Source organism: Diplotaxodon limnothrissa, linkage group LG14 (assembly GCF_057381915.1).
Source record: "Diplotaxodon limnothrissa isolate DT_005_m linkage group LG14, D_limnothrissa_male_GT1.1, whole genome shotgun sequence".
Lineage (NCBI taxonomy): Eukaryota > Metazoa > Chordata > Actinopteri > Cichliformes > Cichlidae > Diplotaxodon > Diplotaxodon limnothrissa.
Window position 1 is genome coordinate 31,101,998 of NC_140609.1, and position 18,442 is coordinate 31,120,439.

Consider the following 18,442-nt stretch of genomic DNA (forward strand, 5'->3'; position numbering starts at 1 on the left):
AAATGATGTTTCGGAATAAGATTTGTGGCATACAGCTGTTTGAAAAGAGTATGGTGCTCTATTATCAGTTCTTTTAAGAATACTACAAGTCCCCTTGTAACGACTGGTGCAAAGATGATACTGCATATCTCTCTCAGTAAAATAAATAAATGCCAATGTTGACTTTTTCGGTCTACACAATCTCCCAACAAAAAGGGCAAGACCAGTAAAAGGCACCACATTTGAGATGCTGTCTGTTTTAATGCACTCTCACTGTTTCTCAAGTTCATTATAACACTTGGCTTGTTTTTAATGTCTCCATATCCATATTGAAAACTGGAAATCCTCTCATTTAGCTGTTCCAAAGTCAACAACTTCTCCTCATAAATGAAATGGCGAAGCATTAACTTAACCTCTAAAGGGGCTACACCTTCAAGTACATCATGCATGATATCAACACTTATGTTTTGTGTTACATGAAAATACTTAAGGTTATTCAGACAGGAGTCCTCTTTTACACCAGTTTTGCTTGGTTCGTTTAAGCTGACATGTTCCTGATAACTGTCTTTGGTGCGCAACTCAACTTTGTCTTCATCATATATCAACTGTGCATCTGCTTTGTCAATCATGCAAAACTGACAGAATTTGTTTGCAGAGAAACTTTCAAGGTAGCCACAAAGTGAATGAATTGCCAAATTATCTGCTGTTAACACACAAACTGTACCATATAGTTGATGGCTATGACCTTTTAAATCCACAATTAGACCAGAATTTTCAAGAAATCTCAAGTCATCAAGAAGTGGTTTCAAAATCTTGTCAAATCCATATACCTCCCTGTCAATTGAGTTAAACAAAAGACACAGGTGAATATTTGCAAGTGAGGAATTCCACTCTGGTGGCAAATTCTTCAAGGTAAAATACACAGCTCCTAGCTTATGTATTTTTGTCTTGGAACCTAAAGGATTTGTTGTTTCAAAGTCATCAAAGTAAAGTTGCATTTGAAGAGCATCAGGGTACATTTTAAACAATGGGTGTGAGGAAAAGTGAGAGCCATCACAGTAATCACGCATTTTGGCATCAGTGTTCTTCTTATTCTGAACAAAGAAGTCCTGAATGTCCTCATGTTGGAATACAAACTTGAGCGTTTCAATGACTGATACATACTGGCATGTATCTGCTGCCAAAACCTGTTTCATCTGACCATCTTTTCTTACAGTATCTGACCTGTGACCCAGAAAGATTTCCTGTGGTTTAACAAGGGAAAACTTCTCAGTGAAGTATTTGTTCATTTTATATTTCGTGTCTACATCTTCAAATATGTTTTTAGCACTTTCAAACTCCTTCATTAATGCTTGAACAGCCTCACTGTCTTGTGGTACATCCAAGCTACTCAACAAAGCAGCAGTTGACTGTTGCAAACAGTCTACAGTTTTCTCAAGCAACTCCTTTGTACAGTTTACACTTCTTGTAACATCTGTTAAAGTAATATTTGATGATGCATACATCTGTGCCATAAAAGAAGCAGCACATTCACCAAGATCAGTATAGTTTTTTAACTTTGATACTGCACCTGCTACATCACTGGGTATCTCCAAAACATCAGGAACTAGATCATCAGTTTCAACTGAACTGTTTGATGTCTCTCCTTGGTAAGAAGGTTGAACTGAGTCAGCATCCATTGAAGATGAAGTAGAATGAGATCTATGCAGGTGCTTTGAAAATGAATTTAAGTTATAATACGTCCTTGGGCAGCCATCTTGGCTACATATAATTTTCAAGTTTTGTCCATCTGTTAAGCAGTGTATTTGACGAAGATGCCAAATGAGGTTTCTCACCTCTGTGAACAGAGACTCTCTACATTTTGGACAGGTGAACATTTTACTTGCATGCTTTAATCTGTGCAATCAGCTCCAGTACTTTGGTTTTCCTTTGGGTGGACAGCGGCAGGTCATAGACAAACTCAAAGAAGGTGAAGACGGAGCCAAGCGGTGCTGGATAGGACAAGTTACATACCCAGTACAGTTTGAAAAGCTTATCCACAGCACACGTCAGGCCATCATTCAGAGGAATGGTTACTTTATCATTCTTAGCAACAATGATGTACTGCCTGGTTGCACTCTTTAGATCACCGATGCATATCAGCTGGGGTTGGTGTGTTGTGGATGATGCTTCAGGATCACTGCAAAGCGATGCAATACTTGTTCCAGGCTTGGAGATGGGGAAGATAAAGATAGATTTTTAGAGAAGTATTCAGTGAGGTGTTGACCAATGCTTTCCTCAGGTAAATACCATGAGAACTGTACTGAATACATACCAGTGCAAAATCAACCAAGTGCGTTATAGCTGATTTAAGGCTGCAACGACTGGCACCAACTGGTGGGAGCAGGTGTGTTAACACCACAAGGGCAGTGTAACAAACCTCATCTAGCAAAGAAAAGCAAGATGTAAAATTATTCAAAATACAGAAATGTGTTATTTAATGAATTATGAGATGTACATCAAAAATGACTTTTTCTTTTGTGAATAGATGAAATCAGAAATGCAGAGGCTTAATGCACCTCATTTGGCTTATATGTGCAGCTAATAAAGTCGCCCAAGGCCACATAATTTAAATTCTCCTTACAACCATCTCCATAGACCTCATTCTCCACCATCAGTAAACATAGACATATTTCAATTCATTTACCAAAGGGTGGCATCTAACAATTTCTTTGAAAAAGAACAACAAAATTTAAAAATATAACCCCTTCTTGTATAGTTTTTCTATTCAGCCTTTAACATCCACTTACTTGTCATCTAAAGACAGTAAACAGAACTATTAATTTGATCATCCTTTTTTTCTTACTTTCTAATAGTAAACGTGAGGCGGGGGGGATGGAAAAATACCTTCAGTCTTCTCTTCAAAATCCTTCAACAGAGAGGACATTCTTGTTTCCAGGGCAGCTACTGATTTGAGTTTCGGAATGATACTGGCTTCCCATTTTCGTAAAAAGAGGTCCACCTTTCCTCCTGTAAGCTTGCCAAACTCCAAGTCCAGCTAATGGAGAGAAAAAAAGTATTTAAGTTTAAAATTAAGCATTAAATACATGAAATTAAAAGTACATTCTGCCCATTTGGTAGCTGTATGGCTAAAATCAAACCTTACAGTATCACATTTCTGTTACCCACTTCCACATCAAGCTTACCTACACAGTGAAACATAACAATTTACTTGGAGTGGTATTTGAATACAAGTCTATTATTCCTTAATTTTAGCTATGATTTGGGTCCCATCAGACCCTGAGAAAAAAAATAGGACTTTCTAGCAGCCAATTTCTTATTTTGTCTGCGGTTTGTCCTGTAGAGCTTTTTTGCTGAAAATAGGTGAAAGCAGAGTTCGTACAAATTTAGGTGATCCTTTTGTCGTTTTTTCACTTCCACGAGCAGCACCTTCTGCATTGTCATTTGATGTCCCTACTATTAGATAGTCATTTGGTGGCACGACTAAGATTTTGGATCATTTGAAACGTGATGCTCATTGTAATAAAAGCCCAGTGAATAAAGATCCAACTCTGAAATTATAAAACTTTCAAAATATTCACTAGGAGCTCATAAACATACCTCCAAATGTATCCACTCCTGTTACATACTTTGTATGCAATACACAACTGAGTGGAGAAGGAGTACATAAACCATTACCAGGGAACCAAGCAACTTACCAGACTTGGCATGTCCAAAAACCGTGGGTACTTTCTGAATATTTCAGCAGCAGTGGGGGAGTCCTTGCTAATCCAGGCTCTGCGACTGGTGTATGTTTCCTCCATGCCTGACATGATAGTTGGAAGGTTCTCAGCTGAGGGCCGCAATCTTTTGATCAGGGTGACCCACTCATCTGTGCTGCTGGTATTCCCATCCTCTTGCCTGAGCTTCTTGTCTTCACCACAGTCATTGGTCACTTTTCGCTTCTTATAACGTCTCTGCCCCTGGTCGAGATTCCGTCTAAGGTTGCGCAGTTTAGTCTCTAGGAATCCACAATGAGAGACTGGATCATAATAATGCTCCTGAGGAAGAAAGGACAGAGGTATATGGATAACAGCTGAGCAATTTTAACTGAGAAAAAAACCCGCTCTAATAAATAATGAGATAAAGGTTAAAAGATACACAGTAAGTGGGAACAAGTGCAAGTATGTAGTGGAATTTACATTATTAAAATGCTAAATTTACTTACAAATCCTTCCCCCTGTCCTGCCACTCGGACACTCAGGGATGGAAAAGTGGTGATGATGCTTTTTGCTACAGTCAACTTCTCTGCACTAAGAGGGTAACTGGAAAATAAAGGTAACCTTTTTTTTACTCCTGTGCACTTCAACATTTTTAAAGAAAACATTCATTGCAAAATTTTAACAAAGTGCAGTAAGGTGCTATACTTACTAACCACACCTCTCCACCAAATCCCCAATGCAAGTCTTCACAAGAAGCTTCCTCGATGGCACTGACAGGGTACCTGTAGTTTCATACTCCTTAAGAATCTGTGGGGCTTTCCTCTTGAGTAGTGACTTCAGGGGTTGACTTTGTTCTTCTGTGGTAATGGTAGACTGTGTAAAGGCAACACCAGACACTTTACCTCTCTGCAATAATCTTCAAAGTCATGACAGCAAATTTCCACAGAGCATAGAAGCATGAGTTTACTCAAAAAGCTGCAGCAGAAGAAGGCGGTTTCTTAATTACCGTGATTATAACGCAATGACTAAAAGAAATTCTGAATAATAATTAAATTGATTTTATCTTCTAGTTGCTACTTGGTGAATAAATCTGATCCTGACTAATAGTTAATAACTGTTAAAACACATTTTATGACTTAGGAAACTGAAGAAATGCAAAGTGTACCTGATTTTGTCTAATCTCCCCAAGAGAGGTTTCCATCGGTGGCCCTCTGGCTGACAGGAAGATATGGAATCTATCAAAGTCCTTAACGTCTACCTCATTGTCAACATCAATATATTCCATGAAATCAGTGTTATGCTTTAGCAACCTATCAAGCACGCAGCCCATGTGCTGAGCTTGGCTTTGACCTATGATGTCTTTGGCACTGCTGACATGAAGAATTTTTTTACAAATCTCTTTCTCATCTATAAAAGTGGTTACAAGGACTTTGACAGATTCTAAGTTGTCATATTCGTGCTGAAAAAAAAGGAAACACATGGCTAAAGTGCATGGTCAAGTTGCTGTTGTTTTTTTGTTTTTTAAATAACACTGACTATTACTTCCTCATAAGGTCTGCATAAAAAAGAAACTATATCAGAGCATGTTTCCAGCAAAAAGCCTTAAAAAAGAAAGACTTTAGTTAATCATACTAAATGCAAAAACTGCTTTAACTGCTTAAAAAATAATTATCTCTGTCAATGTGAGGTATATTTCATGTTAACCAGTGATAAGTAATTATAACAAATATTTATCACAACACTACTAAATGTAGTCTATTAAGTGTGATAACAGAAGACAGAGGGGCGACATCAAACTAAAGTTACTCAGTCTTAAATTCCTATTCTGTGCTAGCAAACGAATGGTCGCGGTGATAACTACATTTGCTATATTCAGAGCTAACAACAATATTGTCATTTTACACAACACTGCAAATGTTAGGTGCTGACTCTGGCGTTGCTCATAGACACCAGAATGCCTGTCGGAGCCGCTAGCCAACTACCACACTGGTTCTAAGAGCAATTTCTGAATACTCTAATACATAAATAAAGTAAATAGATAAATACATGAATAAAGTAATACATAAAAATACTACCAAAACACATTAACTCTAATGGAGTATGGCACGAAAGCCAAGAACTAATAATAAAATTAAGAGTAGGATATGTTAGCAAGACTGTTACATTAAAGTTAGCTAGGTATAGTTAAGCAGTAATTAACTTAAACTCAAAACTCCTACATAACTCCAATATTTTATGTAAATTCACATTCTTCCAGAAACCCGGCATATTTTCAGTACATTAAGATAAACTGGTAAATGATACTTACTGTAAGGTCTGACAACATACTAGGCGACGTAACCTCCATCTTTGTCTCCTTTGTCTCAGTGGCGCGAAAGATAGCGCCCCCTTCCCGCCGCTGGTATGTCATGTTGCTGGGCAGATTTTGTTTCAATTTTCAGCATGTGTATTCTCAATTTCCTACTTTTGCTTCAATTGTATTCACATGTTGCGGTCAAAATTAAGCCTGTTCTTTGTGGATACTTATGCTTGTAGTATAGCCATGGCCATTAATTGGTATGCCATACATATTGAGAAATAAAAAATTAATCCTCTTTCAGAATTTTAGTACACCATACACACCTTGGTCCACATTAAATTATAAAATGTTTTATTTGTTGAACGTAATGAGGAAAGGATTAAGGAAAACAAACAATAACTAAACATTTTATTTATTCAGTTAATATAGTTATAATACATTGTTAATCTACAATTTATTTCACTAAACACAGGGCTAGCATCAAATTACTGAGCTGCTAATTTTAGGTCCTGTTGTTAGATTCTGAAAATAACACACAAAATGTGTTAAACTGTGCAACACATCAAGTGTGTTGAGCGTTTTACACATTTTTTCAATGTTTACACATTGTCTTACACATGTTATGTTAAAATTCACACAAAATGTGTTAATAGTGTAACAACACATTTTTTGTGTCACTTTTTAACACATCTTTTCTAAGAGTGTACATTTAAAATGGAGCTGTCCCATCACAGTGTGGACACTCGAAAACGCAAACTTTCTAAAACAATGACGCATTTTAGTCATGTGATGCAGTCACGTGACCAATTAAACAAAGATAGCGAAGGGCATTACAGCAGTTGTTTTGATTGTTCTCGATTTTGACAGCCCTAAAAAGATTAATATCAGTTTGTACATGCTCCAGATGGCTTTTCTTCAAATTCTTTAATTCTTATGCGCATACGCATGACTGGAATGTAAGCATTTTGGGCCGTTTCAATGTGGACGCATGTGTGGACACGGAGCGTTTTCAGACGAAAAACACAGTTTTCAAATCTATCCAGGCTAGTGTGCATAGTCAGTGTCACCGGCTCAAACCTGTCAAAGACAGCAGAGCAGGAAGCAGAGACTGTGGGGTCATGAGCAGAAGGAGAGATTTCAACCATGGTGGAGGAGACCTTCTCAATAAAAATGTATAAAAAGATTTTTACAGGCAAGGGCTCGATACAGTCAGTATGTGGTGCACTAAGAACAGAGTTAATGGTCTGTTAATAAAACATGCAAGTTGTGACATTTTGATAGATTAATGTCAGAGAAGTGCTTACTTTTGGTACCTTTTACACTTTTTTGATACTGACTCCAACAGTCCTTTAGCATCTGTAATGACACTTGTAGTTTGTCCTTTCTCCATATGCGCTCAGCTCACGGCACTCGCATCTGACAGCTCGGGTCATGTTGTTCAGCCAGGGCTCAGATTTAGTTTTAGGCAGCCTGGTTTTTAATGGAGCCACAGTGTCCAAAGCAGTCCCGCAGGTGGAATAAAACCAAGAGCTCAGTTCCTCAGTCTGGGTGCATAAAAACTCCAGGATTTTATAGCTCTGGTTAAAAACTCATGAAAACTGCTCAGCAGTGGAGGAGTTAAAAATGTGACAGTGCTGAGCAGCAGTACGAGGTTTAACTGAGGTACAGGGAAGAGAAACTACAAACATCACACTACTATGGTCAGAAAACACAGGATCACAAATCTCTATGTTAAAAACAGAAAAACCATGAGATAAAACAAGATCCAGTGTGTCCACGTTCATGTGTGGGACCGGTCACACATTGCACCAAATTAAAAGAATCGATAAGGTTTAAAATGCCCTTTGCCATGGGCATGTCAGGGCAACACACATGAATATTTAGAAAAAAAGACACACAGGAAGAAATTTCAAATGCATGCATGAGGTGCAGAAATGTGCCAAAAAGACCATAACACTTCTGGGGGTTTTTTCTGCTTTTAGTTTGGGTGTCTTTTTCTAAGGGCCTTCAACTTGTCTGCCTGTCTGTCTATTTGATTTCGATAGATAGATAGATAGATAGATAGATAGATAGATAGACAGTGCATGTAGCTCTTTAACCACAGGGGGGCGACCTTGTGTGTATTTTGCAGAGCTTTCACTTCATTGTTAGATGAAGATTACAAGATTGTCCAACACAAGGCACATTCAGCCCTTGTAGAAATTAATATGAAAGCTTTGACAGTTACACAGAAATACCATGGGTGAACACTCCAATTTCAGTATTAGCAGCAGCCATTAATACCATGTAGTCAGAAATCAGAAAGCTGTAATACACTATTTCAGGGTTTAAACATGGGGGGCGGGGGTGTAAAGAATCAGTCTTTCAATAGAACAAAGATATTTTCTTTTCTTTTCTTCTTTAAATCAAAATCTATAAAAGGGCAGGGACAGGGTTTAAGCAGACCTGATCATACAGAACTGGATATTTGGAGCACTTGACACATAGGAATGTGATAATTCCATGAATACCTGCGTCTAAGGAAGTCAAGAGTAATATCAAGAGTAAACGTCATGAGTATTGTATATATTAAACTCCTAGAAGAACAAGTCTCTTTGTATTTTTTGATTTTACTGAAGAATTTCCATATCCAACAGTCATACATCCTAACATCATATCTTCATCATCATATATTCATTTTTATTATTAGTTTTTATACTGTGGCAACCCCAATGCAATAACAGCCTAATGTTACGCAAAGTGTAAGATAATGAAGATATAAATTTTAAAAATGAATAAATATGCTCCCAGTGCTTTGTTGCACCCTTGTAGTTTGGATCCTGCTGGCATATTTCGCATGAGTGAGTACAGAAATGATTTGTATTCTCACAGCAGTAAGTAGTCTAGTCATTATACTGATAGAAAATGTTTTCCGTTTTATTAGATGTCATTTAAAAAGAACAGCGTTAGAAAAGGTTAAATGGATATAGAAATGCACCCTGTATTGTATGTCCCTCCTCGGCTTCCGTTGGAGCCCTTTGCTCGATGTGTTGTAATTGCGGCCGATCAATATGGCCGCGCTTAGGAAGGGAGCAGTGTATCTCCGTTTCGTCAGGTAAGGCATTAAGGTTGAATAAACATACGTACTGATTTTGTCATCAGGTCGATTTATCCTAGGCTGAACTGACTTTTGAAAAGAAAATCCTTTAGTGTAGGAAAATGATTTTTTTGTTTGATATCGCGGTTAACAATGGCAACGGGAAGTTATGAGTCTTAAAGTCATAACTCAGCTACGCTTAAATGAGCGTTGTTTTTGTGACGCAATAAAAATGTTCAAAATTACATTCATTTGTAAACCAGCTTCACTTTTGTTTTAATGTTTTATTTGGTTTTAGTTTGTTTGTTTTTCCCTCGTTGGGCTTTTTGAGCTTTGGTACCTGATCGACTGGTAAAAACGTCATGGATTTCACTGGAATTCGCAGCCTGAAACTGAAAGTATTTTTTTGTTTTTGTTTTATCAGGAGTTCCGGTAGTGTCCTGTTGAGCAGCAGAAAGCCTGCAGTTAGTAAACTGGGAAAATGGAGAAATATTCTATACACAGGTGTAGCGTCGTTAGCTGTGGGCGGTGGGCTGTGTGCTGTACCTTTCAAACAGGTGAGTCGGCCTCCCTGCCCCAGCAGTTGTTACAAACTTAACAGCAGTATATATCCGCTACCTGACCTACTTTACATGTTTATGTTCTGTGTCTTTGCTGCAGGTTGAACCCCTTTCTCATGACTCCCTAATCAAAAGAGCAGCCTCTCTGGCGACCGACAGCTCAAGCACTTTTCTCTCTCAGACCAGTCTAGCACTAATAGATGCCATCACAGAGTACGCCAAAGTAAGTCTGGCTCTTATGGGAAACTTTCTGTCCAATTAGTAAAATCTAGTCCAAGTTCATGTTTATTGTAGCATTTTTACCATCACAGTTGATGGGAATTTATCTCGATGGGCTCACATATACTGCAAGAAACATCCAACAACACACAACTCTGCACAACATGGTATAAAAATACAAGTTCATGCTATAGATCACCCCATAAAAAACTCCACTGGATCAGTTTTCTTTAAAATGGCTTTAGTGGAACAACAGTCCACAGTGCAAGAGGATCATTTAATATACAGCTTAATATATAACTTTTAATTATTATAATTTTTTGTGTTATTATAATAAAGATAATAGTATAAATTTCAGTGCATAATACGTTCAGATTATATCATCACAGCTGGATGTAAATAAACTGAATTAATAAAAGGTTCAGTGCGTATTAAGCTTGGGGGTAGGTAGTACTCCTGAAGTCTGATATTCTGCTACTATTACTCTTGTATCTTTTGCCTGATGGGAGAACATTGAACAGGTTATGTGAAAACTAGTACTACATTTTTCTACTAAAGTATATACTGATCAGCCACAAAGTTGAGTAGTACCTGCCCAAACAGTTTTCACCTGTTATGACATGGTCGTTCTGTGCCCATGCTCAAATCTTGGCAGCAGATCCTTTGGATCCTGTGTTCTGCAGGGTGGTGTGGGCTCCATAGATCAGAACGTTCTGGCCCATCACCTAAAGATTATACTGTGATCGTAGGGGTTTGGAGGCATTATATTGTGTTTTTGCTAATGTTTATTTATTTGGTTTCTTGTGTGTGCCCCTTGATTTTGCATTAATTAAACATAATTCAGTTTGTGGCTCCATAATGTAGTACTTAGTATAACACATTTGATTTAGCAGATTAAAGGATGCTGGTTCAATTCCATTTGAGGAATTCCCCTTTGGGGTTGTGAGAGGAGGGACATCTGGCGTAAAATTCAGCCAAATCACTACCTGCCTACTTGCTGTAATGAGCCTCTGTGAAAAGGCAGTAGCCAAAGTAGCTGCTTGTTCTTTTTCTGACAGAATGCCTTTCCTGTCTGTGGGAAACAGTAGCCCGATCATGCCTTGCTCAAAGCAGTAACATCATCACTCTGTCATCAGCAAAGCAGACAATCACATAATTCAGTATATAAACACCTGGTCCACAGACTCCTCAGTCTAACATCTTGTAAAGATTATTACTGCTGATGACACCCACTGGCAGCTATACCTATCATCAAGCGTTGCACAGTTCTAAATAAGAATTAGTAGACTATCAGTAACTACGATCAATACATGTGTTCACGAAATCCTCAAAACATATCAAGAAAAACTGGTATAAAAACAGCATGCTGTGACTGTTATGAACTGTGTGTTTCAGCAAATACTATTTTCGTTAACATAACCGAGGCTGTTTCAGTTGCTTAGTACAGTTCAGTGAGAGAAAAACAAGTAACAATGTCTAAATTTGTCATGTGTAACAAAAAAAATGTTCTTTCAAAAATTAGTTTTTCAGCATTTTGGGGGAGTTAGTTTCTTTTTTGTCACATCCCCATGAAAAAATTGTTCACACAGCACACTTGTTTTTATTTATTATAAAAACAACACAGTGTCCCTGTAAATAAATGTCAGTAAACGACCTGTGGATCATGTGTCATGTCTGGAACAAATACATCAGTGAAGTATTTTTTTGACCTCTGCAGTGGCATCAATGCTTGCACGGTGGGTATAGCTGGGTTTCACTGTCAAAGAGTTCCCACAAACTATTTGCTGATTCTTTTGCTGTGGTTGCTGCTGACACTGATGATGATCATAATGACATATGTTTTTTGGGTATTTAGTGTCATCAGGTTTGTTCAGCAGTCTGCTGATCAAACATAGAAGCACCAGAAAAGCCACTTTGTCAAAAATGGCATGAAACGAACCAAAACATCAGTTAGCTGTGGTCATATGATGTGGCTATTTTGAACCATGTTTCAGACCAGTGTACAGAATATCATGTAAGGCCAGTATCGAGTTTCCCATTCCCAGTGAGTACACATCATGCCTGTTCAAAAATCTGCTTATTAGCTTGATAAATAAAGGTTTATAAAATCACGAGTTTGCAGACTGCAGTGCTTATCCTGCTCAGTGCAACACATTAAACTGCATGTGAAAATGCCTCCAAATATCACTTTGTTCCAACACTTTCATGCTCTCAGATTGCATCATAAATCTAGCAACTGTTTAATCTTGCAGTTAAAACCATTAAAATAAAGTTTAATTTGTTTGAACATGTGCAGTGGAGAAATGGACAACAGTAAATGGTGACCATGGAGCTGTTTAGGGATGAAGTGAAGAAAAAGACAGGGAAATTGTTGGTGTGACTTAAGATAATGTAAAGGATAAGGTGAAGTGGGGATAGATGTTCTGCTGTGGTGACCCCTGAAGTGTTCCTACTGTTTCCAAAGTACTACTAAGTTGTTCTTTAATAAGCTCCTTGTCCTTATTCCAGGCTGTGCACACACTCATTGCCCTACAAAAACGATATCTGGATTCACTGGGAAAACTGACCCCAGCAGAGGAGGATTCAGTCTGGCAGGTGATCATTGGCCAGCGTGCAAAGGTCAGTCTTCATTGCTCTCTTCGGTTAGAAGTATTTAAAGAAAAACATCTCGTTTTGTTTTTTTTCGTCATTCTTTGTAAATGTGACCACAGATTTACAAACAGGTTGCTGTAGATCTGTTTGGGTCTTATTCTGATTTTGTCCTGACAGGTTAATGACAGACAGGAAGACTGCAAGCATTTCGAGTCAACCTGGTTCAGTGCAATGAAGCTCTGTGAAGCAGCAGCTGAGGCCGCATACACATCAGGTGTGTTGTTTTAAAAAAAAAAAAAAAAAACATGAGCTATTTGGCCTGTGTGGTACAACAGTCAGGTTGTAGTGTTGAGGCAAGTTCTCCTAGGGTTCATCTTTTTTAAGCTTTCTACATTGCCATTTGTGGTGGTTTCTATTCAGGTGCTGACAGTGTTGCACCTTGATCGGTGTATGGATCATTTGCTGTCACTCTGCAGACGGACAGGTTTTTGCATTTAAACAGAATGGAGATGATGGACAAGGAAGGCTGCCTAATGACTTTAGCTAATGTCTGAACTGGATAGGGTTGTTGTGTGAGTCTTTGAACACTGTTTGCATTTGTTTTTTTTCAGGGGCTGAGCATGCGTCTGTAACTGCAAGGACGAACATTCAGTTGGCCCAGGCGCAAGTGGAGGAGGCACGAAAACTCTCACTAGATGCAGATAAGAAGTTAGCCGAGACTAAAGTAATGGAGGTTCAAAGGATGGCACAATATGCCGCCTCCTTAGAGAATAATGAGGAGGAAGAGGTGCCTGAGGCTTATCTAAGAGAGGACTGAAACAAACAGCCACGAGTATCAGAAAACAATAACTTCTCATTATTCTAACACTGTCTTCTTTTATGATGTGTAATATATTTGGTTTGGTCAAACTGATGTGCTTACATCAACAACATCAACAAAAGGGTATCTATAATTCAGAGCTTCTTGGAAGAGTGTTTCTTTAATGGGGTTTTTTTTTGGGTTACCAACAGTGAACGAACACAAATCATTTGTATTATGTCAAGATTTATTGCAATAAATACAAACATCCTGTGTAAACAAAATGCAAACTGTTTTTCGTGTTGTTGTTATGGTGTTGATCCACAGAAAATGCGTTTTTAATTTCTGCTAAAATTGGACAGGAGACCGTGTGTCCACTTTACATTGTTGCCAAACTCAATTGTTAGTGTTTCAAATGAGATGCACGAGTGCCAACTATGCGAACAAAATATCCCCTGTGGTCATTGTGAAAATGTTCTGTTTTCTAAAATGACCAGAAGACACTTTGTAAACACAGTAAGTTTGCCCAGATGACTGACTGTCAAGCACCTTCTTTGCGCATTACAATAATTCTTGCATGTTTTGTTTTGTTGTTGCAGTTGAAATGTCTACAGATTCCCACCCGTATGTCCCTCTGAAGAAGTCTTTTAAAAACGGCGTTAGCTTGCTTGTTATTTGTATCTCTTGTTTTCACTCAGCAGCTTTACCTTCACTGCTAATTACCCATGTCCTGATTGAGTTCAATAGAGCTTTTAGGCAGGTTTCAAAACCCCTCCTTTGCTTTCCTGTCGTCACTTCATCCACAGCAGCAGTCTTTCCACACCGCCACTGAACAGGAAAAAAGTGAAGACTCAACCTCTGGAAAAACATTAAAAATGTATGAATTATGATGCTTTAAGGAAAAATTTAAAACATGGAAAACAAGAGTTATTCATAATTGGATATAATGTCTTTGTTCCCAGGAAAGTTAAAAATGTGATGAAGCAGAGAAATTTGTCTTAGTTTATTTATGCTTATTCCAGCAGATGGCGATCTAAGTCCACTCCACTACACATCTTTGCCCTCTGCTTCAAATCAAATCAAATCAAATCAAATCACTTTTTATTGTCACATCACATGTGCAGGCACACTGGCACAGCACATGCGAGTGAAATTCTTGTGTGCGAGCCCCACAAGCAACAGAGATGTGCAAACACAACAACACAAACGAGCAAAATACAAGAATGGCCAACCTGAAACTAATAAATATATGTACAATATATAATAGTGTATGCATTTCTGGATGTGTATACTAAATATTTTCCTACGTGTGTGTGTGTGTGTGTGTGTGTATACACATTTTTACAAATTAAATAGTAAAAAAATAAAATAATAATAATAATAAAATATATAAAATATACAGAGTTGAATATGTGCAAAACAAGTGGCATTTATATACAGTGTGGAGTGCATAATGTTGAAGTTCCAGTAGTGAAGCTGAGGTGTCTATGACGTGTTCAGCAGTCTGATGGCCTGATGGAAAAAGCTGTCTCTCAGTCTGCTGGTACGGGACCGGATGCTGCAGAACCTCCTTCCTGATGGAAGCAGTCTGAACAGTTTATGGCTGGGGTGACTGGAGTCCTTGATGATCCTCCCCGCTTTCCTCAGGCACCGCTTCCTGTAGATGTCTTGGAGGGAGGGAAGCTCACCTCCAATTATCCGTTCAGAGCACCGCACTACTCGCTGGAGAGCTTTGCAGTTGTAGGCGGTGCTGTTGCCATACCAGGTGGTGATGCATCCAGTGAGGATGCTCTCAATGGCACAGCGATAGAAGGTCCTGAGGATGCGGGGGCTCATGCCGAATCTTTTCAGTCTCCTGAGAAAGAAGAGGCGCTGCTGCGCCTTCTTCACTGTTTTGTTTGTGTGTACTGACCACGTAAGATCCTCAGCCAGGTGTACGCCAAGGAACCGGAAGCTGCTCACTCTCTCCACAGCAGCGCCGTTGATGGTGATGGGGGTGTGTACTTCTCTGCACCTCCGGAAGTCCACTATCAACTCCTTTGTCTCTGCGACGTTGAGGGTGAGATGGTTGTCTTGACACCAGTGGGTCAGGGCGCTGACCTCCTCCCTGTAAGCCGTCTCATCACCGTTGGTGATAAGACCCACCACTGTAGTGTCGTCCGCAAACTTCACAATGATGTTGGAGCTGTTAGTGGCTGTGCAGTCGTAGGTGTAGAGTGAGTACAGGAGAGGGCTCAGTACACACCCCTGTGGAGCACCAGTGTTCAGTGTGATGGGGGATGAGGTGATGCTGCCCAGTCTGACCACCTGGCGTCTGTCAGACAGGAAGCTAAGGATCCAGCTGCAGAGGGAGCTGCTCAGTCCTAGATCCTGCAGTTTCCTGTCCAGCTTCGAGGGAACGATGGTATTGAATGCTGAGCTGTAATCTACAAACAGCATCCTCACATACGTGTCTCTCTTCTCCAGGTGTGACAGGGCAGTGTGTAGTGTCAGGGCTATGGCATCATCAGTGGGATGCATTGCATTTACATTTTCATATCATGCTACATGTATTTTATATATGCAAAATGCAACTCATATTTTACTCCAGCACATGCAGCCGGTATTGATTTGTTTTGAATTAATAGTTGTGATTAAACAGGAGCCCCAGATTGTACTGCATACCTACATTTACATATGGCATTTTGTCCCTGAACTGGTGTCTGCACATAAAGTACAGTGAGACTCTGTATGAATTTTAATTAGTTTGAATTCCGAACACTGTAATTTATTTCTTCAGTTGTTACTTTTATGCATCTCTTAAAAGTTGATTGAATACTGAGTAATTTTAAATAACATTTTAAAGATGTGCACAGTTATCGGCCTTATCCATAGTATGTCCTCTGTAACAGGTACTCTATCTTAATTTCACATGTACTTTCTTAAGGTCGGTGTGTACTACAGAGGCCATTTCATACAGAGCTCATTATGGGAAAGACCTGTGTGGAGGTGCAAGCACAAGTGTGTAGCGTCAGCAGTGAGGTGACCTCTCCTCGTTGTAGATGGTCAAACCTTGGCAGGAGATTGGACTGAAAGTGTGGCTACAATGGGGGAGGAATGGGTGGGAGGTTTTGAGGTGTGCAAGGGCCAGCTGACCAGTGCGACTAGTAAGGAATGTTGTGTTTAACAAAGGCTGTTTTCACAGACTGTAAAACCAAATTTCCCAGACAGCCTGTGTGGATGTGCAGCCACTGGTCACAGGGGAGGTGGTGCCAGTGCAGCATTGCTTGCCTGGAAGAAAATGTAATAACACTTAGTGAAAAGTATTTTTGCTGCATAAAACCTCAATGAGGTAACCACAATTACAAAGGTCATGGGCCATAAATGCTCATAAACTATTTAGTGCTACTGAGGGGGGTTTAAGTATTTATGCAGCAGTATGCATTTATGCCAGTGGTGTGGAATAAGCCTTGCTGAAGCAGTTTTTGCCCAAATTGTTGATATAATTAACACATTAAGAGTTGGATAATCGAAAATAAGATGTGAATTATCATCTCATAAAGACAAGAGGTTGCCTGCTGCACTAACTCTATCGTTTCAATGCAAAGTGCCCCAGGAGGGGAGATTGATTAGTGAAAAGGCCATCACTTTCACCTGGGGATTTATAGCTCTTTGAGGATATAAATAAACCACCAGAGGGTATGAAGGTAGGGGGTACAGTGTGGTGACACATCCCGGGTCATGCTTTAATCACTGTAAAGCTGAGCTATAGCACTGAGAGGGAGTGAGTTCAGTTCTGCAGGAGATGGAGGTTCCCTGCAGAGTTCACATTGCCCTGATGAGGACTCGGAGCTAATAGAGTCTATAAAGACATCACTGCAGAATGAAACTGGTGGCTCAACGCGAGGGAGGCACATCGAAACAAGCATTTTTGCTTATCTTCAGTGAATAAATATGATGTTCGCCTAAAATTGCTGAGCGAGCAAGTTTATCAGCTCAAGCTTCAGTGCGTGATAATAACACAGTGCTGCACACAGCGTCGGATTCCTGAATGTGTAAAAGCTGTAATTATCTCAAAGAAAAGAACAATGCAAGAGTGTTTCATTACCACTTTGTTTTAGGACAGAGTAGTCGAAGTGTGTCTGCATTCACGCTGATGAGTGCACACTTTTTTCCCCCCAGCACTGTACCTGCATGTGATTGCTTTGTCCTTCAGTGACTGATCTCCTGGGGTTTATATTAACTTTCACATTCACTTCCTTGTTTCCACTACAGTTTTAGGATAGTTCAGCATATCTGTGACTGAGTTAACATTAATAAGCTGATTTAAAAAAAACAAAACCTTTGTGTGCACTGTGTGCACTGAGGCTTGGTTAATGGTACAGCAATGTTAGCATTTCTGGTGTGTGTAGGGGTTATTGTCAGTTTCCTTTTTTACGTGCTAAAGGACTGAGGGAGAATGGCTCATGATGCGTATTTTGTGTATTTTACTGTAATTAAGGAGGTTAGAAGGGGCATAAAGTGATTGACTGGACTTGCTAAAGTGAAAGCAGCACTTATATCATCTTACAATCTCCTCAACACCTGCTTATGAAAATGTGATGTAAAATAGATTGGGTTTGGTCATTAGAGGGACTGAAGGGTAACCAGTAGGTTGCTGTTTTTAATCCCCACAAAACCCGTGAACCCACTAAAAGCATCTTTAGTATATTCTTAAGCAACTTGATGAACCTTTGCCTGTTCAGTTGCTGCACTGAAGACGATAATCATGATTAAAAAGCAAATGGTTATTTGTGCTATAAATAGTTCTGTTCACATTTAATGTCTGTTTGCACAAGTGAGACCTTAAAACAAGGAAATTCCTCACTCGTTCCACAAAAAAGAAGAAGAAAAAAAACAAACAAATAAACAAACAAAACTTCATTATATGTGAGGTTTTAGTACTTCTTTCTTATAAAACTGTTTATGATCCTTATCAGATAGGTTTATATTAACTTAGGGGTGAAATCAATATCTTTTTTTGAGCCTAGTCATAGTCAAAATTTGATCCTTTCTAACTGCAAAAGTCCTTTCAGATGTATCAAGATAGTCTTATGAAACTGTGCCTCTTAATAAATGTAGTACTATTTCATCAATCTTGCGTATGAAAATGTTTTCGACTCCCTCTTGCTAATCCTGCTGTCCCTACAATAACAACAACAATGACTGCTATTGCTAAGGTTGTAATATTTCATGTGA

The 18,442-nt window shown here is 39.1% G+C and overlaps 2 protein-coding genes across 2 annotated transcripts; one reads left to right on the forward strand and one right to left on the reverse strand.

The window, feature by feature from the left end:
• Nucleotides 1-1,448: 1,448 nt before the first annotated feature.
• Nucleotides 1,449-5,069, reverse strand: LOC146619166 (uncharacterized). Its single transcript, XM_085370288.1, has 7 exons — nucleotides 4,846-5,069; nucleotides 4,390-4,553; nucleotides 4,187-4,283; nucleotides 3,678-4,019; nucleotides 2,866-3,016; nucleotides 2,294-2,403; nucleotides 1,449-2,187 (listed from the first exon to the last, which is right to left on the reverse strand). Exons 1-7 carry the CDS (start codon nucleotides 5,008-5,010, stop codon nucleotides 1,858-1,860), a joined length of 1,359 nt encoding a protein of 452 aa, XP_085226414.1. The 5' UTR covers nucleotides 5,011-5,069; the 3' UTR covers nucleotides 1,449-1,857.
• A 3,950-nt stretch (nucleotides 5,070-9,019) lies between these two features.
• LOC146619167 (diablo IAP-binding mitochondrial protein-like) lies at nucleotides 9,020-13,494 on the forward strand. Its single transcript, XM_085370289.1, has 6 exons — nucleotides 9,020-9,073; nucleotides 9,480-9,612; nucleotides 9,716-9,838; nucleotides 12,343-12,453; nucleotides 12,604-12,700; nucleotides 13,038-13,494. The coding sequence occupies exons 1-6, from the start codon at nucleotides 9,030-9,032 to the stop codon at nucleotides 13,241-13,243; spliced, it is 714 nt and encodes a 237-aa protein (XP_085226415.1). The 5' UTR covers nucleotides 9,020-9,029; the 3' UTR covers nucleotides 13,244-13,494.
• Nucleotides 13,495-18,442: the final 4,948 nt, after the last annotated feature.